At 34.4% G+C, this 22850-nt stretch overlaps 1 protein-coding gene across 7 annotated transcripts; it reads right to left on the reverse strand.

The window, feature by feature from the left end:
• Positions 1 to 6829: 6829 nt before the first annotated feature.
• LOC121976065 (U11/U12 small nuclear ribonucleoprotein 59 kDa protein-like) lies at positions 6830 to 22098 on the reverse strand. Of its 7 annotated transcripts, XM_042528058.1 has the most exons (12): positions 21754 to 22092; positions 21343 to 21501; positions 20856 to 21261; positions 18508 to 18591; positions 16807 to 16872; positions 15384 to 15456; positions 12180 to 12556; positions 11092 to 11132; positions 10624 to 10753; positions 10433 to 10478; positions 10321 to 10349; positions 6830 to 7073 (listed from the first exon to the last, which is right to left on the reverse strand). In XM_042528058.1, exons 2-9 carry the CDS (start codon positions 21492 to 21494, stop codon positions 10675 to 10677), a joined length of 1278 nt encoding a protein of 425 aa, XP_042383992.1. In that variant the 5' UTR covers positions 21495 to 21501; positions 21754 to 22092; the 3' UTR covers positions 6830 to 7073; positions 10321 to 10349; positions 10433 to 10478; positions 10624 to 10674. The 7 variants fall into 7 exon arrangements, with proteins under 7 accessions (XP_042383992.1, XP_042383994.1, XP_042383988.1 ...); XM_042528060.1 differs by lacking the exon at positions 10321 to 10349 and having other exon boundaries at positions 20865 to 21261; positions 21754 to 22098; XM_042528054.1 differs by lacking the exon at positions 10321 to 10349.
• Between the last annotated feature and the right edge of the window lie 752 nt (positions 22099 to 22850).

The following is a 22850-nucleotide window of genomic DNA, read 5'->3' on the forward strand; positions in this document are numbered from 1 at the left end:
TTGAATCACAAGCGGAACTTAACACTATTGATTCAAATCCACCTATGTTATTAATTCCATTAAATATTAATTTTCAAAATTGACTTCCAGGACTGCATGACGAGGCACATGGTCTTCTTGGATATGGGAGCAACTACCACCGCTTAGACAAAGCCTTTTAAGGAAAGCTAATATTTAATTTCCTTAAATAACTCTAGGTTAACCAAAAAGAACAATCGAATCACAAATTCGAAAAAGAAGAAAACACAAACTCGAAAAACTAATTCGAAAAACTAGATCTAATGCCTCTTGTGTTTGGAATTCTTACAAAAAGAAATAACTAGCATGATGCGGAAAACAATTACTAATTATACCTTCTCTTTGTATGCTAATGACCTCGAGATCTTCTGCCGTATTCCTCACCTCGCCTTGGACGTCGTGTGGGCGACGATCCTCCAAGATAAACACCACCCAAAAGCTTTCTTCCTCTTCCTCTAAAATCCGGCCACCACCACCACCAAGGAGAAGAGAGCAAAGGGAAAAAGGAGAAGAGAGAGGGTCGGCCACACCAAGAGAACCTCCAAGCAAGAGAATAAGAGTTGTGTCACATGAAGCCTCCTCACCCCTTCTTTTATATTACTTGCCCAAGGCAAATAAGGGTAGAATTTTTACAAAAAATTAAAATCTTCCTCTAGTTTTTCCTTTTCCCTTTTATTTTTCCTTTTCTTTCCTCTTGATTGAATCAATCACCAAATCAATGGTTGGATTGATTTAATCTTGGTCGGCCCCTTGCTTTGGCACCAAGCAAAGGTGGCTGACCACTTATAGGAAAAAAAAAAAAAAATTATAAAATTTAATAAGAAGAAATCCCCTTATAAAATTTTACAAACTTTCTTTCCTAAAGTGGATGTTAAAAAGGAAAATTTAAAAAAAAATTAAAACCATGTTTTAAAATTTAAAACTTCTTTTCAAAAGTTTCCTTTTTTAACATGAATAGAAAATTTTAATTTTTAAAACTTCTCTTCCTTTTTTCTAAAACCATGAGGAGGGTTAAAAAAGGAAAGTTTTAAAACTTTTAAAACTCTCTATTAAACCATGTGGCCTAATTCAAATAAGGAAAGTTTTTAAAATTAAAATCTCTCTTTTAAAACTTATAGTTTTCTACAAACAGAAGATTTTAAAAATTCAAAACAACCCTCCTTATTTGATTAATGTGGCCGGCCCTACTTTTTTGGACACCAAGCAATAGGGCCAGCCCCATAGAAGAGGATGTGGCCGACCCTTGCTTGGTCACCAAGCATTGGACCGGCCCCCTTCTTGGACACCAAGATGGGCTTATATTTGGATGGACTTGAGGCTTTAATGAGGCTACGACAGGGACCTAGAGGAGAAATTAGTTTTGGTCTTCCGATGAGCTTGAGTATCCCGTGTTCACCCCGAACACACAACTCAAGTTCATCGATAATAACTCATTCCACTAGAGAGTTATTATCGCACTACCGCACAAATCCCAAATTACATTATGAGTTCCTTCCTATTATGAGTGTGTTAGTCTCCCTGTGTTTAAGATAACGAATGTCCACTAATTAAATAAGTCACTGACAACTCACTTAATTAATATCTAGCTCCAAGAGTAGTACCACTCAACTTTATTGTCATGTCGGACTAAGTCCACATGCATGGTTTAATATGACAATCCTTATGAGCTCCTCTTGGGGACATTCTCAACCTAGATAACTAGGACACAGATTCCTTCTATAATCAACAACACACACTATAAGTAATATCATTTCCCAACTTATTGGGCATATTGATTTATCGAGCTAAACCTCACCCTTTGATAAGTCAAAGAAATAAATATTAAATATATGTGCTTGTTATTATATTAGGATTAAGAGCACACACTTCCATAATAACTAAGGTCTAGTTCTTTTATTAAGTCAGTACAAAAAGAACTTACCTAAAATGATCCTACTCAATACACTTAGAGTGTATCAGTATAATTTATTAATCAAGATAAACTAATACTTAATTACACTACGACTATTCTGATGGTTTGTTCCTTTCCATCTTAGTCGTGAGCAATTGTTTATAATTTATAAAGAACTGACAACATGATCTTCTGTGTGTGACACCACACACCATGTTGTCTACAATATAAATTAATTGAACAATTACATTTAACAAATAAATATAGATATTGACCAACGTGATTCTTTTATTTCAAAAATAAATATTTACAAAAGTTAAGCTTTTAGTATACACTCTAACAGTACATTGATAAGATACTAGTAAAGTTTGCTATGTAAGATTCCAAGAAGAGTCAAACACCTTTCAGACATGGAGTCCACTTGTCACGAGATCAACGTCCCAAGACTTCAAGTGAAGCAGAATACATGAAACAAGTTCGTTATGCTTAAGTTATATGACGTCTCATATATGCTATATTGTGTACTCATCCAGATATTTGTTATACTATTGGAATAGTCAGTAGATCTCATTCAAATCTAGGGTCGAAGTATGGGACTAATGTCAAGCATATTCTCAAGTATCTTCGTAGAACTAGAGGATAAATGCTAGTTTAAGCTTTAGATTTGGTGCCCATAGGATATACTGATTTTGATTTTCAAGCTGATAGAGACTCGTAAGTCTACATCAAGGTTATTGTTCACATTGGGTGATGGTGTCGCTATCTTGAGGAGTATCAAGCAATCTTGTATTTCTAATTCTATAATGGAAGTGGAATATGTGACAGCTTGTGAAGCAGCAAAAGAAGTTGTATAAATGAATTTTTTTTTGCTAAGTCTTGAGGTTGTTCCTTCTATATCAGAGACCAATCCTTTGTACTATGATAACAGCGGAGTAATGACAAATGCAAAAGAGCTTGGAGACAATCAATGTGAAAACACATTGAATGGAAGCATCACCTAATTAAGGATATCGTTCAACGAGGAGACATGACAATGTACAAGATAGCGTCGACAAGAAATCTTGCCGATCATTTCACTAAAAGTTTACCAATTGGGAGTTTTAAGAGACATATTCAAAATATGGGTATATTAGACATGTCTCATTTACTCTAGGACAAGTTGGAAAAACTTAAATGATATTGTTTTGAGCATTACATGTGTCCATGGATTGTATAAGACTATAAATTGAGTGTTTAAGTTATTAAACACATAAAGATTCGATTTATAATTCAATTCAAATAATCATTGTCCATGATCGGTAAAAAACACAGACAATTTATTTTGACAAGAGTGCCACAATTTTATCAAATCTATCTTTGACTTAGAAATAAAATTGGGGATAAAATGTATTAGATTGGACCGTGTGAAATTAGAATTGTGATTTGACCACACAAATCTAATTTTACTTTATTATCGTACATAACACCTTAATCTTGAGTGGATAATGAATTACTAACTTGAAGTGCTTTGAAACACCAATGGGTACGATTAAACTATTGGTTAATATCTTAGTGTTTTAGGAATTAGAGTGAAATAACGAAGAACATGTATTCATAATATGGAATTCATCACCTAATTAATAGGTATGATCATATAACACACAAGTTCTTCTAATAGACTATAAAATCTAAGCTTAGTAATTCAATTTTAATTGTTGAATTAATGATGTGATGGATCACATGGGACCGTTAAATAGAAGATGAAAGTTGAGTAGTTATGAATATCCAAATAGGGCATTTTGGTCTTGGTACCCTATTTCAAATATTCTAATTGAACGACAAGGGTGATGTGTTAGATCGATCAATAAGAGGATATATTTATTGATTATAAGTTTCAATAATTTCAACTGGATTAAGAGTATAAATAATATTAATAAATTATTTTGACTAGTTAAGAGTTTGACTAGGTCAAAATTAATTTATTAGAGTTTAGTTTAATTGAGTCTGATCAAGTCTTTTTGGTGGCACGAGTGAGATTTGGATAAATTATTAATTGTAGTAAAAAAATAAAATATATATTATATTAATATTGGCATGTGTATTGTATAGCAAAATACTGATGACAAGAAATTGTCAAATATTTATCTAGATATTTTTTTAAGATATGATAAGATTTGATAAATGCTCAACTATGAAAAGAGATGATTTTTCTATATTATTATTATATAGAATAATTATATTAAGTCCTGCAACGTTTGAGTCATGAGAGAACACCAAAAAAAGGCTTGAAAGTTTAGAGCGTAGATCTAATGTTGAAAGCACACTTCAAGCGTAACCTCAATTCTTTATGTGTTTTATTAAGATAATTTGTGTTGATATATAAATTCTCAAGATCTTGTAATGAGAAGTTCGAATTATAGAAAATCAATTTTTGTAATTAATAAAATGATCCTAGTGAATTTATAGATTGACTCAACTCCATTGAAAGAATTCAAAGAAACTTCAAAATATCATAAAATAAAGTTTATTGTTAGCATGTTAAGAAATATGCATCCATTTAGTGGGAGCACCTAAAGAAGCAATGAGCTCATGATGACAAGTAAAAGATTAAAACGTTGGACAAAATGAAAAAAGAAATTGCAAAGGAAATTTTTGCTGGAAAAATATTTTTCTCAAATATAACGATCTCAAACAAAAGGATCCGTCCGTGAAAGAGTACATTGCTAAATTTTAAAAACTCACGATGAAATGTAATATTTTAGAGCTGGAGGAGCAAACTACCGCTCGATTTCTTGGAGGATAACTTAGAAATGAAATTGGAAACGTTGTTCAACTGCAATCATATTGGTCTTATAATGATGCGTGCAAGTTAGCTCTCAAGGTGGAGGAACAATAAAAAGATTCAAGTTGATTTGGTGGTCATTTCTTTTTAAGTGGCAGTGCTTTTAATTGAGAGAGTGCATCTACTTCAAAGAATACATCAACGTGAAAAGTAGCAAAACAAAAGGTTGTTGCAAGAAAGGAGAACAATACAAGCTTTGTTAAACCAAATGGTCCTAACAATAAAAAAACATATTTCAAATGCAAAGGTTTTGGATACTATACTGTAGATTATCCAAATCGCAGGATTACTACTCTTGTTGATGAAGAAGATGAGGAACCTTAGAAAGTAGCACCTATCTACAATGGATTTGATGAAGAAGGAGAGGTTATTTATGAAGATTATGAAGAATCTTTAGTGGTATGATGTCGCATCAATACTACTTATGTTGAAGATTAGTCATGACTTCGCAATAAAATTTTTCACATTAGGTGCACTTCTCATGGTCAGGTACGCAATGTCATCATTGATGGAGGAAATTATGAAAATATTGTAGCTACTACAATGGTGAAAAAACAAAACCTAAAGATCGAAGATCATCCTCAATCTTACAAGTTATCATGACTTTGTACAAGTAATGGGCTGAAGGCAACTGAAAGATTTGTTTAATTTTTTTATTTGTAATAAGTATAGAAATGAAGTTTGGAGGAATGCTTTTCCTATGGATACTTGTCATTTGCTTTTTGTTAGACCTTGACAAATTGATAGCAAAATCAGGGCAACTTCAAGAAAATTGATACTTTCATTAAAGATGGTAAAATGATTGTTTTGGGACTAGCTATGTTAGAAAATGCTTTTAAATCCTCAAAAGGGAATAAAACTAATTTATTATCTAAGTCTCAAGTGGGAAAAAAAAATAATTTGTGAATTTTGTGTTAGTAATTTTGGAAGAAAACCCTTCATAAATTTAGCTAACAATATTATTGTCCTTGTAAATTAAGTAAACCATTTATCTAGTTCATAAAATTTATATTATTTTCTTGATTTTAAAATATTATAAATAATCTAATATTATATATATATATATATATATATATATATATATATATATATATAAAAGAAAAAAGATATGTAAAATTTATAAATATTAATAAATAAATTATTTATGAATTTTATCCATCAATATTAAAAAACCAACTTTGCTTTTTATTATTATTTAATGAATATAAATATATTTAATTAAATTAAGTCCTAATTTATTTACAAATATCAAGTTCATTTAAAGTCCTATTTACCGCTCCATTTGCGCTATATATATATATATCATGAACACATAATTATTTTTAATTTTATTTTTTTCAATTTAAACACTATTAACTCAACCCCTAAATTTAAAGGTAAAATCTTCATGATTTAATCCTAAAATTAATAAAAAAAATTTATTAGACACTCTAAATATATAACCCGTGAGTATATAATCTTTTTAGTTTTAAATTTTTTAACTTAAATAACATAACTCAAATTCTAAATTTTAAAGATAAAATTTAATTATTTAATCCCAAAATTAAAAAAGATTTAAAATACATATACTTTATAAAAACGTGGATTGAATTTGAGACTCTGGATTTGATCAAATACCTCAACACGGTAAAAAAAAAAAAATTGACAAAAATACCTCAATGCATTGGAGGCCTCTCAAGTCAGGACGCACACAAATCCACAACAGAAGATCTACAGAATATATATATATAGAAAGAAAGAAAGATTTTAACCTACATATTTATATCCTGCATACTCATAGTCGACTGAATGTGATTATATATATATATATATATATTAGAAGGTAAGCATAAACGGCAATGAGTTGCAGGGGTAAACTTCCTGTCTCAGAAATTTACTGTCCGTTCCAAAGGTTTAGGCTCATGTCAAAAGAGGGCAGAGTAAGGAACAGCTTTGAATGTAAATGAGGTGAGGTGATAAATATATGAAAAATTGAAAAATCTTCCATTCATACAAGATTCCATCTCAGCTTGGTATACAAAATTCACTTTAGATGGACATGTATGTTTACGAGGGATCCATGTCCTGGATCTGTAAAAGGAGAGTAACACAAGTCTGAGTTGTCCAATTTTTCAAGATATTTTGAAATTTAAATGCACAAGCATCAAATATCAAGGTTTATGTAACAATGGAAAAGCGATACTAGAAATCCCACAACCCTGTACACCGTCGGGTTTTCAGCTACAATCTTATAGCAGGGAAATTAAATAACTTCACAGTTGAAATAGAAGAGCAAACAAATTGAAAACCTTCTCAGCGTTGCTTCAACTACCTGGCACCACTACTTTTTCCCACTATCAACACCTGCACAGATACACTAATCCATGTCAGTCCAAATAATATATATAAAGAGGTGGAATTTAAAAGGAATCGTTCATGAAGATGCATTTGCGTTCGAGTCTCCCTCTAGTGACTGTCAACTAACTAATCTATAGCTCCTCAAGGAAGACTGTCAAGCATGATGGTCATTCCGCTTGTTCTTCCCCTCAACTCATCATTCGAACTGTTTCCTAGTACAATAAGGAATAAGGTAAAGAGCTTGAAGAGTAATATTATATTTCTCTAAAACCTTATAAGAAATTTATATCTCTCTGAAACTATAGAAGAGACGAAAAAATATGAATTCCTCTTAGGAACCACTAGATATATCTTAAACTATACAAGAGATCTCCTTGATTAATTTTATATAACCTTATGAAAAGTTAAATTTGTTTTCTATAAAACCTTGTAAGAAATATCCAAATTTCTCCAAAACCATATGAGAGATGTTTCTTGTATGACACTTTTCTATAGAAAAAAACTTGCGACTCTTCAAACCTTATGAGAAACCCATAGGTCTCTCTCAAAAAACCATATGCAAATCTTCCTTTATGGCCTCAGTGATCATGTGAAAAGTCATCTTTATGATTTCTCTAAAAACATCATACTCATTTATGCTTAAGACAATCTTTATGGCCTCAAAGGAGGGACCAGACAAAGCAAGCTCAACTTAATAGTGGATCATCAGCTTAATTGCCGAGTTTTGTTTTGGCACTCTAGTTACTGACGAAGGACTTGTTTTCAAGCTGTTTGAATGGCGTGTGACAGAAAAAGCAGTACAGGAATCATTAAATTAACCTAATTGAAGTACACGGGGAAAAGTACTGAAAGCCAAGCAGAGAGCATCCATTTCTTTGACAGAATTGGATTTTCTACAAATGGATCCACAACTGCAGTAACGGCTCTATTAAGTGGACTCCCATTAACCATAAGGTTTCTTCACGCCCATGTTGGAAACTTGTTTCATAAAAACACTGGGTCTAAGTCTCTGGCTAATGGATCAGCAATCAAATGATCAGTACTGATATGCTCGACAATTTTATGCTGCCTTTGTTTACTAGGTCTTTGAACTTGACCAATAATTTCAATGATTTAGAGATGAAAACAATCACGAGTATCCCTTGGTCAACACTCTTCAGTCATTAAGTCTTATAGAAGATTTATAACCTAACATAATATCCAACATGCATTGTGGATAAAGAAAAAGATGTCAGACTCCCACTTTTCCACAAAATATTCTCCTGGTAAGCATATAAGTGTAATCAAGATTGGATATCATATCATCAACATTTGAGCATCCAATCACCTCTAGAAACTTTACCCTTATATAACAAACATGAAATCTTAGTTTTCTGCTGATACCTGAATTCTTTATTCGTTGTAGTCCAAAGATACATATCAAGATTGAACATATACCTAAGTTAACTTGCAGCAAAAGCAATATCAGGTCCTGCGCACACATGAGCATATGTTATAATTTTTAGCCTCACTAGAATAAAGAATGTCTTTCATGAAAGTTACATGAGGTCATTACTAGGACGTTGACTTAAACTATGTACTGCTTCTCACAAGTGTAACTCTAGCCCAACAATTTTGCATATTAAACCTTTTGAGAACACATAATGTAGGCTTTAGACAGAAACCTAAATTCCAGCAGTATCTATCTCTATGAATCCCAATAAAAGGGCAGCCAACCCGGTGCATGAAGCTCCTATCAGTGCAGGGTCCTAGGGAAGGGTCAGGCCATAGTGGGCTTATTGTACGCAGTCGTACTTTGCATTTTGCAAGAGACTATGTTCGTGACTCAAGACCTCAAGGTCACATGGTAGTAACTTTACCATTCCACTGAGACTCTCCCTCTATCTCCATGAATCCCAGTCATGAAGAAAAAGAAGGAAAAAAAACCCTCATGCATTGCTTGTAACCAAGATATTATCAACTTACAATACCAAAAGAAAATTTGCTCCCGAAGGACCTTATGGTATATGTATTGATCACCATTAATTTCTCAAAATCAACAAAGTTTATAATTTGATTAAGCTCTAAACACCACTATCTATACCTTTGTCATAGTTTGTAAATATACTTCATTTATTTACAAGCTAGATGTGCAAGTTCAGGTGTCACAAGCCGATTCATTAGAAACATAATTGAAAATGTGTATTGATGTTTTATAACCTTAAGGTTGAAAAACGATTTGATCTAGATATCATCGTGCTCATCAAGGTCCAAAAATCTTGATCCATGCTAGAATTTCAATCTTTGATTGGTAAGGTACTATTTTGGTACTATGTTAATCTTTCAATGTATAGTGTCAATAGCAAGTTTGAGGTGGTAAGTAGCTATATACCTAAATTCAAATTTTATATAATACGGAATGGTACAGTTTTGATATTATGTTGTATGGGCACAAGCTACTTAAAAAAATATCAAACAATATTTCAAATACTCTTAATTTCAAACGATACTTCAAATGCTTTTAATTTTAAGACACGATTCTTAATAACATAATTGATAAAGCAACAAATAGTGAGTATTATTGAGTTTTGGTAATTTATCAAAATGATACATTTCAACTGTATTACCTGCTAAGGTATGAGATTTTAAATTGTGGCACTCATCGTATCCATAAGTGTGTGATTTTGCCTTTCAACTATCATGTTGATTAAGACTACCAAGCATAGTGTTGTGAGGAACATTGCCACAATTTTGAAAGAACTTACAAAAAAAAAACAATTTGTTGCCTAACTACATCTTTTTTTGCATAATAATTACAACCAAGATTAATTCATACAATCTTAATGACTTTCCTTAATTATCTCTCTACCTTTGTTTTGAAAACTTTAAAATTCTTTAAAGAAAATTTCTTCTTCTATTAGAATCTAAAAATCATCAATGAATGCAATAAGATAGTGATTTTCACATGAGGCAAGTGACGACATACTAAAGTTAATTTCTAGGAGGTCATAGATTATGCACCTTTAGACTTGGGCTTTGTTAGCTTAGCTCTTATACAGTCAAAACAAGTTTTAAAATTTTGAAAAATTATTGAAAACAAATGTTCTAGCAATTTTTCAATTCTTTCTTTAGCAATGTATGCTGGCATAGCAACCCTCCCCCAGCTCAATTCTAATTATTAAATAGGATGCCACCAACTTATGGCTTATTGATTCAAATGGAACCAATCAAACCATTATGGTTTAGTATGAACAGCCATTTGCTTAAATAGAACCTGAATCCAGTTCAAGCCACCATCACGTCCTAATCAATTTGACCACACAATATACTTGAATAAGCCTTCTATTACATCTAAATTATGTAGAATTAAATTCTGATTCACTTACTAGATAGAACATCAGTGAAGTCAGGAATGTGAACAAATGGCAGAACCTGTAAGAAAATGATAAATTCAAAGCTAAATTGGCAAGCTCTTACAGGCCACAGTTCACAAGCATTGAAAACTATAATTATTCAAATCAGGAGTTCAAGTGTAGAGTAATATATAAAACATAAGCTTGGCTTTAGTCCAACTTACCATTCTAGCACAGAAACGAGGCAAGATAAAACAGATTTTCTTGCAAGTGCATTATTTCGGCGGGATTAGGTACGAAGCCCAAATCTCATCTGAAGGTGGAGGTGGCTGCACCCAATGTCCAGGTACATGACTGCATTAAAATTACCCACCAAAAGAAGTTATAAATTCAGATATTAAAGTTTTGAATAAGAAACTCGAAATCTTTATTTATCAATTCATCACCCTGAGGCTATGAAACAACACCAAGTTCAAGCTATTAAAAAATGAAACACCATGGAGATAAAAAAAATGCAAAACCAACAGGCAATATACGTGATTGAATGTCATCCAAAAGATGTTAAAGAATTTTTGTACTCTCAGAATGCTAATCCAAAAACATTAAACACATCTTACTTATAACACATTAAAGTAAGATGTGTTATAAGTTCATATAGTATGTTATGCTCAAGAGAAGCCAAACAAATTTACCTTCCTCCGGATCTAATGTAAGCATCCCACATTCTTCTAACCTGGAGAAAGAAATGAGCTTATGTAATATAAATAGAGATATTTTATCACAAAATAACATCAAAAGAATGGCACCAATACAAAAACTAAATGAACCAGTGAAACTATAAATAATATTGTTTTTAAAATAGTATCAGAATAGTATAGCAAATGGAATCTATCACAATCATTGAACAAATATACAAAAGAGAGTGAAAGAAATATTTTTATTTTGTGAACATGGCTTGAATATTAAATATTAAAGACCGATGGATCCACTCGTTAAGGATGATCAAATACAACTAGAAATGATTAATGAGCCATAATCAAGATCATTTTGCATGATCACCAATCTAGCATTAGCTAAGAAAAATTGCAAGTCATGCTGAATTTAAATGTTATGGTACTAAGAAGTTGATCAAGTCGAAGAAAGTTAAAAAATAAAAAAAATAAAAAAAGCAGCCCGATGCACGAAGCTCCTGCCATGCAGGGTCCCGGGGAAGGATTCATTATACGCAGCATTACCCTACTTTTTTGCAAGAGGTTGTTTCCAGGATTCGAAGAAAGTTAAAATAATACCAAAAATTAAAAAATTATATATTGTATAGTTGAATAGGTTAGGAACCTTCAAAAGGAACAACAATGAACAACTAAGGAATTAAATGTGGAAAGTATGAACTAAGATGTCAAAACTTCCAAATAAATGGCAGTTCAAAGTTACTTGTGTAGATGAAGTCTTTTTTATCAAATATAAAAGAATATGAATAATCTGGTTTCCAATTCCAGATGACCTGGAATAAACAGACAAAATTCTAGATTATATATATATATATATATGAGAAATAAGAAGTTATGGATCTGAACCTAAGGCAAGAATTAAAGAAAGAAAACGTCAACCTAAACCCAAGAATCTACAAAATTTGGATCACAAGAGCATTGAAAACTTATTCTGGTAATCAGTAGCTTTTCCACCAAATTACATATCGATTCAACCACTTTTGCAAACATGCTACAAAGAACCTTATTGGATGATGCAGGAAAAGTTGAAATAGGATATTAAGTAAATTCACCTCGATTAGAGTTCCCATATCATTGCTACTTCCATGATAATAATGGAGGAATTCAAATGGTAAATTTGACAATGAGTCATAGCTGTTGCCAGTGCCACAGCCTTGAACTTCATCTCTCTCCTGTTCAGACTTCAGACTTGCATCCATATCTGAAGTTCCACTTTGGCCTTTGGCCTTAGATGGCTCAACTTCAATTTGATCAGTAGAATTTGTTTCTGTCAGTCGGTTCTGCATCAGTTTTCTAGATTCCTCTGCTGTTGCAATAGCATTCTTAGCAGCATGTGTATCAGCAGCAGCAGCTGCTTGACGCTCCTCCTCCTCAACTGCAGCTCGTACACGCAGAAGAAATTTATCATCCTCTTCTGGAAGAAAATGACCTGCACAGAGCCACAGATACAGGATCATGTGAAACTTGATAGAATGAGTCCTATCTAATACTGCAGAAAGAGCATCATTTACACATACAACAAGAAACAAGATTCAAATACCAATTCCAATTGCACCCATACAACAAGATTGAATAAGTCCTGAAATTTTCCAGATTTTCTGTTGTGTTTTCATTTTTGGAACAGTTTCTGAAAAAATGCAAGAAATATTCTCCGGAAATGAAAATAGGAAATAGGAACTGTGAGAATATTTCATCAAAATTTCCCCTAAATGTTTCTTTTTTTTCATTTTGTCTAGTTTTCTTTTGTATTATTAATGACATAAGTAATAAACATATAATTCAATACTTGCAAATAAGTGTTTAAATTCAGATTCACAAGTTATCACACATGGAAAATAACTTGCATGGACTGCACATGAAATCCATACCATATATATGTAACGCGAACCCACATAATAGGCATAGGCATTTTAAAACCTTGCAGTTAACCAGTCACAAGGTCCACACCCATACTTGCGGACTCTCAACCCACAAAGTAACTGAGACTCACAATATACATGCCAACAAATCAATTGACTCATTGTCTCAGATCAAAAGGTAAGAGACAAGCAAAGTCCACAATTGTAATGAGACTTACAAGCTCACCAAGTCTCAACTCATTGTGTAGTGATCAGCTAACAAGATCTCAACATGCAAATTGAACCACCTGCTTGTGAGGTCCACGCCGCTAATAATGCTATCCATGGACCACCAGGTCCACCTTGTAACTAGTAGTGCGATCGACCAGATTGTGGGCCCACAAACATAGTGACTAATCAGCTCACAAAATCTCAACTCACCAAGACTCAACTCATTATGTAGTGATCAACTCACAAGATCTCAACATGCAAATTGAACCACCTGCTTGTGAGGTCCACGCCTCTAATAATGCTATCCATGGACCACCAGGTCCACCTTGTAACTAGTAGTGCGATCGACCAGATTGTGGGTCCACAAATGTAGTGACTAATCAGCTCACAAAATCTCAACTCATTATGTAATAAAGTAACTCAGGAATCCATGTTCTAATGTGACTTATAAGCTCACAATGACTTGCACATATTGCAACCAATCAACTCATAGGTGTCTGGCTTACAGCGCAGCCTGACAGATCCTAGGTCCTTGCCCATAATGCAATCAACTGACTAACAAGATCTATGGTTGTAATCCAATCAGTTGATCATTGTGTTGAAGGTGATGCAACCATAGATAAGGTCAAATAGCATGACCTAAGTCGAACTCACCATCATTCCTCAAATGATGCAATTCTAAGCTAGCCTCAAAACTTTGATATAAAAGAGAAAAAATAAACTCTCCTTAAAGTTCAAGGAATAAAGCCAAGCTCAAATTACCAAGGATTAAGATGCCTTGGGAACTCATAAGCAGCAGCCAAAGGCTCACACACGTTCAGGGTGGCATGGAAGTAACAGAGGCAAAATGTGACATTTTGAGAAGAATGCTAGCAACAATTGTATCGCTCGAAATTCATATAAAAATGGCACCCCCTGTCCTTGGAGCTTGTTCTCAAAGGCCAAAATATGGGGGCAAATGATGGGATCAAAGTTTGAGGTATCAATATCCACTCATTCAAGAAGGTAAATGGGTTTGTGAGCATCTAATAGGCTCAAAATATTAAGAGGCTCTACCATTACCTTATTATCGGCCAATCTTAATATCGACCCTATCTCTCTTTCATAAATTGATGTCTACTGCTAGTTGGCATGTCTAATCATGTTGAAGACTCCAGAAGCAGCATGATGCAAAGCAGCCAAACATGTTAGTCAATCATATATGTATGTATATTGTACCAATAGGGAACATTTAATCCGTATCAAGGCAGGCCATATGCCCATATCTCCTTCACAAGTAAATACCCTTGCTGGATGCAAATGTATGCCATGCATTGAAGCATTATACTTCCCTTTCTCTCTAAATAAGAGATGATTAGCCATTAATGGTAGGACTTCGTCAAACCCATTTTCAAAACATTCTTCTCCTTTTGTGAAACCAACAGTTTGTGTACATCCAAAAATCAAAACTTGATCGTCCTATAGGTAGGGCTCAGGTACTCTTTGCTCCTTACCACCATCAGAAGTATATTAGAATGAATTAGATAATTCATCTGCCAATACTGTTCATTTTCACAACTTCAATTGTTATTTACATGCCTGGTTTTGGTTTTCTTTTCCTATCTACAAGATGTGCCCCTCTATGGTCTCATTCTGTCTCCACTCTCATTCTATCTCTCAACCTACAACAATTCAAAAAAAAAAAACTTATTATACATTTAAATCGATGGTCATTTCACATCTTATACACTTGGCATCCATAATTCTAGTACATGCTTAAATGAAGGTCAAGTATCACTACATCGCTGTCATCAAAGATGTGATTGAGTGAACTATTTGAGATCGGCAACATAAATATAACATATCAAAGATACAAGTGATCCATCTGTCCTATCATCCATCCACTTACTTATATTTCCAAGTAAACATAACCTATGTATGCTTATGTTTATATTGAACAAGTCATGCAACCCAACTATCTAGGTTTGCTACATGGATTCTGCATGCCACTGAGCTATATGTAAGGATACATTGCTGGTCATGACCTAGGTTTACAATAAATGAAGTAAAAAATCCATGTGCATGTGGTCGTTGATGTCAATATGAAAATCTTCAGCCCAATTTGATAAGGTTGGACAAATAATGTATTGCTGAGATATTCAGTTTGGAGAAATCCATATAATTCTTTGGAGGAAAAAAATGGCTTGCCTTGTTTCTTCAACTTTTGAACTCTGATAGAGCGAAGCTCTTGTAATTTCTCAACAACTAATAGAAGCTCAAGCTGAAAGTTCAAGGGAAAATTTGGTTAACAATGTTAAAAACATTTATTATCAAACTTGTAAGAAATGATATGATCAAGTTGACTTGGTAAAACATTGCAGACGCTAATAATGTAACATAAAACCAACGGCAACAAAGGAAAATGTCACAACTATTTTGGGTTGGGAAACAAGAATATGTACTACCAAAAAATTAAAACCCAGTATGTCAAATAGTATGAAACACAAACAGAAGAAAGTGCACCAATGTTCAATCACAATAATGTAGTGGCAAACAAAATCTTATGGCCTCAATTTTAAGGCAAGCATGTAATCTTCCTTTTAAACAGAAGCAGAACACATGGACAGAAGAAATTTTCCATGTGTCACCTAAAACAAGGGCACAGGGGCTTAGCCACTTAAGTTATAGTAGACTATGTAGGAGTACATAAAAAAAAAAACAGAAATATGATGGTTAGTCAAAGGTAGTCATGCAATATGATATCTGATATCCTCCTACAGGCTTCGAACCAGCTCTGAGACCAAGTTGAGGGAAAATATTATATATATATATATATATATATATATGACTTAGACATAGCACCCTATAACTAAATAGCCAATGTGAGACCAAACGTACACATAACTAAGCTACATTTATCATGGAATTTATGTCAGCTCGCTTCAGCATGATAAGGCATACTCTAATTAGAATGTCATACAACATAAAGTTGCACTAGTGAGATGTAGCATAACATATAACAAACCTCTTTTTTATGTGCATTACCTATACGCTACACCAGCAAGATTATAATGAAAAAGCTTAGCCGTCACATCCATAAATTGCACTAAACATCAGTAGTATCAGTATGATGCATAACCATGGTTGTCATCACAGAAGCTATGATTGCCTTAAAATTGACATTACAATTAGCATTCAAATTGCTTGTATAGTTTAACTTATAAACTGAATTGAGAAGACTTTCCTGTTCATATAAGCTTGTGGGGAAACTTCAACTCAATATTTGTTTCAAAAGCACCTCTATCAAAGTGAATCATTGTTGCAAACTATACTAGCATAAAGTATAAGAAGAGGAGGAAATAAAAAAATAAAATAAATAAATAATCAGCCAGGCAAAGAAGCCAGAAGGTTAGATGATTTCCATAACATCTTAAATTACATATTATTTTAAACATAGGGGAAAACTCAATGAATTCTGTGAAAAAGTCTGATCATGTCACAGGAATACCATCTATATCAACAGCAAGATGCTGCCATGGCACATGGGCCATCAAAACACAATCTGTCAGAAATAATATAAATTTTTTCTCAAGAGATCTAACAATACAACAAACTATCCAAAATGTTTCACCTCAGATTCTAGTCTCTTCCGTTCCTCTTTAGCCTTAAGCTTTGCAATTTCTTTCATGTGTTGTACCTGGAATAACCACATTAAGCAAACCATTGAGAAAGTAATACTGCAGTCCAACATAAGATCAGAAAAGTTGATCTACATCAAATGTGAATGAATAAAAACTAAGGTATGTCCTTAACAAATGAAATATAATTGATACTGAGTTCCATGAAGATATGAACATGTTGAACAGCAAAACACATGGGATTCAATTGGCATATAATTTCCTTTTTCATTCAATCTAGCAATACCAACATATTGAAAAGGGTATTCCAGGAGGAACTCAAATATCAGAAGCAATATCAGGCATTATGCATTTGTAACTGATTAGTAAAAGTTAGCTGAATTGTTGCTTTATAAAAAAGAGGGTTGAGGATTGAAGCAAAACAAGGTCCAAGTTATCAAGGAATTTTAGAGTTAAAAGAAACTAAGGATACAAATTAATTGTTCAATACAATTAGACAAATCATGCCTCAATGATGCTTCATGTTACTATTTCTCGTTTGTTTCTATTTCAACCTCACAGTGTACGATCCTGTTGTGCATAAAAACCATGAATCTTCTTTTTATTTTTTTAAAACAAATAAGAAAGACTTCATAAGGAAAAAGATTTGACATGAAATTTTGTAGAAGTTGCCTGTATAAAAAGATGATGGCAACAACTGTGGTATCTCAAACATAGTTTGTAGGATCATGATCCTACAAAGGATTAGATCGGATAGGTAGGATCAGATCTTTAGAGTCAAAGCCTCTGGGCAAAAAAACCCCACAAGATGGCCAGTTTAAAGGCCAACTGACACAGTAAAAAGAATGCATTCTGTTGATTAGAACACGAATGTCGAAAACAATCTTTGAAAGACCTGTTGATTCGATAAAATACAAGGAAATAGGCATCCAAAACTCATAATTTTGGAGAAAGAAACGAAAGACAATATGCTTGATGATCAAAACTGTCGAACATCAACTAAACAAATGTTTTAAATAGTTTCAAAATCTTAACTCTGTAAAAGAAAAAATCCTAACTCTACAAAAGACAAAATAACCTCAAATATAAAGTACGAGCCACTGAAAAAGCTTTAAACGTTGTTTTTTGGCCTAAAATTGGATCATTACGGGTTTCACCTGATAACAAATGTAAATCTCTAAATGAGATTTGATTTGGTATATTATGAGCCCCGTGATTTAACCTGAGTCACAAGTTATGGCCCCGTGATTCCTACCGATCCGGCTCCAATTCCACTATAAAAAATGATTCCAAATGCTCCTGGCTCATTTTGGTACTTCTGGATCATAGGATCATACGATCCTAAGATCCGGATCACGATTTTGCAAACCATGATCTCAAAGACACTTTTAGCGTAGTTATTCGGACTTGCACCTCATGAGCGATCAGGTCAAGAGGTCAAACTAAGCACAACCTCAGTGCCCCATCTTGTGCACAACTAAACCAAATTTGAATAGTTGGTAAATCCAAATAGATTAGGATGGCATGAATTGTTTACCAAATCCAACAATTACCTAGACAATAGTGTGGTAAAAGAAAAATACAACTAAGTTACTTGTCAGGAAGCAATCAGCAATCAACAGGAACCTAAAACAAGGAACTAAATTCTTACAAAATCATATCAGAAATTATAGTTGTAACTAATCAATGACTACCTTGTGCATAGCCACGTCCTTGGCAATCTCCCTAGCTCTCCATTCATCAGCATCTCGATCTGCTTTCTGATGATCTTCTTGCAGCTGTATAACAAAAAAGGCCATTTAACAACCAATCATGAATATATGACATATATTTAACACACATCTCTGTAACAACATGCATCATGACGAATTACTACCTATAAGTAGAGTTTACTATAAGAGACAGAATCAATACGATGAAGCATGATAATGCTCTTTTGTTTGTCATACAATACTAGTCATAGATCATTAGGTGTTATTTCTTCTGAGGAAAGAGAAGGCCAAACTACCGTCTACCGGATTGTATTACTAAGATAACAAGGTAAAATACATACTAGGATAATAGGGGCACTAGAGTATGAATGAGGCATCTTATTTCCAAGGGGACAGTGGAGCAATCACAATACCAGATCAAATGTTTGTGGCTAACAACAAACAAAGGGCCCAAAGTATGACATCATCTGATCAAATCTAGTTGCAACATCACATCACTCAAAAAACCACCACAAGGGAAAGCTAATCCAGTACAACAACATGAACTCAGCAACGAGACCTGGTGAGCAAAAGGAGCTCCCTTAACCATTTGTAGATATAGGTATAATGAACACCACAGAGAAACTCATAGCTGCAAATAGTCCTAGAAATAAGGAGGGTCAAGGACTAGTCATCTTCTTTGAGTAGCTCCAAGCAAACTCAGCACAAAGTCAGGGGCAAGCCATGCACAACCCCAAGCAGTTGTGCAACTCGATTGCCCATCGACTTAATAGTAGGTGCTTGATTGGCAAAGGAAGCAAAGCTGGTAGCTGCCTTGATGCAGCCCTAGTTCACAACCTATGTCAGTGACATCCATGATCCCAAAACTAGAGACAATAGATTTACAACCTAGTGATTCCAGGCTATTAATGGTAGGTTGCCAAAGTTTGTCTGTAGCTCAAGATGGGCTCTCTATATTGCCTTCTGCCTCCAATTGCAAGGGTGATAGTAGATGAGGAGCTTACTGAAGTTGAGAGCATCACGTGATCTTCGATAAGGCGTTCTCTGAGCGGAATTCAATAGTAAACTCACTGCACATATAGGTCAAAGTGTTCTAGGCCCACTATCCAAGAAAATGAAGTTAAAGAAAGAGAGAATGATGGCCACATGGTCTCAATGATTATTGGCAACATGAAGGACAATCAACCAACACATTTGGCCATACTCATGGAGGAGCAATTCCATATTGCCGAAAAAAAATATCGAGAATAAATTGGAGGAGAGAGAAGGGAGTGGGGATCTCTGAGAAAGGGTGACATTTGGAATAAGTCACCTTAATTGTGCAAGGGGGTGAGGAAGGTGGTGTCTTAGGTAGACTTTTGGCCTTCCGTATCTTGAACAATTTAATGGTGCATTTATGATTTCAATGACAAGAAATTATTCAACGAAGAATTCAAGGAAGGTGGTGCCTTGCTAAGATATCATACAATCAACTTTAATGAAAACATATTTACCAACCATATCATACATATAGGCATCTCCATTATACTTGGTGTCATATCTATATTTTTAACAAGAACTTATCAAAAAGAAAGGTATATGAAGGTTCTTCACAAATTTAGTCATTATACTCGTATAAAATGTATTTTGAAGCAACCATTTTGTTTGTAATTGGAAATTAATTGTTCTAGCATGCCTCCATTAAAATAATTTTATTCCAAATTCTCAAAAGTGGCCTATATGTTGAGTTCAGTAAGAATGACTGCTAATGATTATAATTAATTTTATTTTACAAAATGTCATGTACCCGCATAAATTAGTTTCTAGTTTAGCCACTGTCACTGCTATCGGAGCCCAAGGATGGTTCCTTTTGAAAGCTACATTTCTATTAGATGGCCTAGGAGCATCCCCCTTAATGGAAGGCCTTATCCACCGAGTGCTAGGCTAGAGAGAGTTGACCTCGAGCTGAAGTGGCAAGGTGCAAGGGTAGTGCTGGATTAGTTTTTATTCCACCATTCTTCACATGAAACTCCAACAAATCCCCTATATCTATTCTTCTTCGAAGGATGTACCACACCCAGAGGCACCAATGTACAAGCCTTTGGTGCACGAACATAGATGTTGAAGATCACCCGAACAAAGTGGCTTATCCACATCTTATAAAACCATAGGTGTTAGTAATTGTTTTGCTGTTTCAAAACATGAATTCCTAAAACCCTTCCTTCAAGAGGCAAAGAGAATGTTAAACAGCAAGAGTCATGATAGTAAGCAGATTGAGAGTAGTTTTGCCCCCAATATAAAGACAAATCACTGTATGTTTGATATCTAATTGAGGAAGTAATTTAAGAAACCTTGCGCACTTGTTCAGCCACACGTTTTCTTTTTCTTTTCCTCCAAAGTTTGTTCCTCTTGCACTTCTGTAACTTGTTACTAAATCTTAGTGCTTCTGATCGTGACTCCCATGGGACTGCTGGATTGTTAATGATATCAAGAGGAAGGAGTTGATACTTAATAGTTGATGCTAGCGAGTTTACTGCTTCTATTGACATAGATGTTTGAACATCAAGGCTAGCTCGCTTTGCTTCAATCAACTTGAAAATTTGCACAACATATTCATTCTCAGGACACTGAGAAAAATCAGGAAGAATGGAATCATATGAAGATGGAGAGTGTTCTCCTGCTGATGAAGGAGCTTCTTCTGCATTTTGATTTTGTGACCTTTTAATTAAAAACAATGCTTCTAATTCTTTCTTCCTGCTAGATAGGATTACTCAATTACTCTCCATAATAAGTTATAAAATGGGAAAACAGATGTTGTTAGGCGGTGCAAGAACATACATTGCTTTTGCCAAATCAATGGTTTCTCTCAACTTCCTCAGATGCCTATGCACATCCTCCGACTGCCAGAAGGAGGAAGTAGCAGACTGAATGGGGTTCCATGCTGGAAATTGAGGCGGAAATGTGCCCGCAAAAAACGGCGGTGGGATCATAGTACAGCTGTAAAGAAAGAGATCAATTACATCAGGATAAGAAACAGAACACGACGACACAAACATCCCCTCCCTATTCAGTTCGAGTATTATAGAGCCAAATCCAACAATCACGGAAGACGAGGATGAATATCTAACTGCAGCAAGCATCAAACTAAAGGACTAAAAGAGCAAGTACGGCATATCATCACAACCGGCCATCCTATGATATGAGACGTGAATTTTTTGGGAGTTCAACAAGGAAAGAAGAAAGAAGCACCTTGTGATCGCACGAGCGCCAGAAGATTTACGAATGAAGACGTCGACCGAGGAGAAGAGCGACTCGTCGCTGCACACCTCAATCCTTTCGTAGTTCGAGGATGCCACGCGCTTCGCCAGCGGGATAGATCCGATGCCAGCAGCGCAGCGGCCGTCGCCGGCGACGAGGGAAAAGGGCTGCTTCTAGACTAGTCGATCCAAATCACTGCAAGGTTCGACACAAGGTGAGTGGTCCTGCGGGGCCGAGATTTGAGTGACTAGACCTCGAGATTATTATTCTCGACCGGAAGAAGTCTCGGAGTCGAACCGGAGGGGCATCTTAACGGGCTAGGTTGCAAGTCCGATCAGGCTGAGTTTTGCCCGTTCATTGTATCTTGAATTTTGACCATAGTGCTCCTTTAAGTGCATCTTTAAATGTAGAAGTTTATTTTAATAGACGTCGACATCAATTTTTAATAGACATAAATATCTGATGAATGTCTAATTTTTTTCATATAAAATCGTGGAACAATGATACTAATCATTTAAGATAAATAATATCATTTCTAGTGATAGATACAGAAGCTCTCAGAGATTTTTTTATGACCTTATAATATCATATCAATATCACATTAAAAATATTCTTATTTATCTCTCACTATAAAAAAAAATCAACAACTTTTTATTTTTTTTTATCTCACTCGTCTTTTTTCCCCCAAAAAAAAGTCATTATTAAATTAGAAACATATTTTACTTTTTTTAAAACTGAAAAATAAAAATGAATGGAGCTTCCTCATGTGAGCTCCTTGGGTTTGACATGTGAGCCAAATAAAAGCCCCCTTTAATTTCCATTATGGATGTTCTAAACATTTTATAGGAATAATTTACATTGCACGGTAGGTATCCCCATCGTCTGTCGTGCTCATGTGAGAGGAGATGAGATCCTCCTCTGTGTTGATCCTGAAATAAATTGACGAGAATATTGGGAACGAATGTATTCATCTTCCTGCCATCGTAAAAAGGGTTGGGGCCACATGAGAGATGTCAAGGTGGGTCTTTCCCGAGATGAGATCCTCTAAACCGCAACTCCTGGTCCGTTCTTGGACCAGGAGTTGTTGA

Source organism: Zingiber officinale, chromosome 4B (assembly GCF_018446385.1).
Source record: "Zingiber officinale cultivar Zhangliang chromosome 4B, Zo_v1.1, whole genome shotgun sequence".
NCBI lineage: Eukaryota > Viridiplantae > Streptophyta > Magnoliopsida > Zingiberales > Zingiberaceae > Zingiber > Zingiber officinale.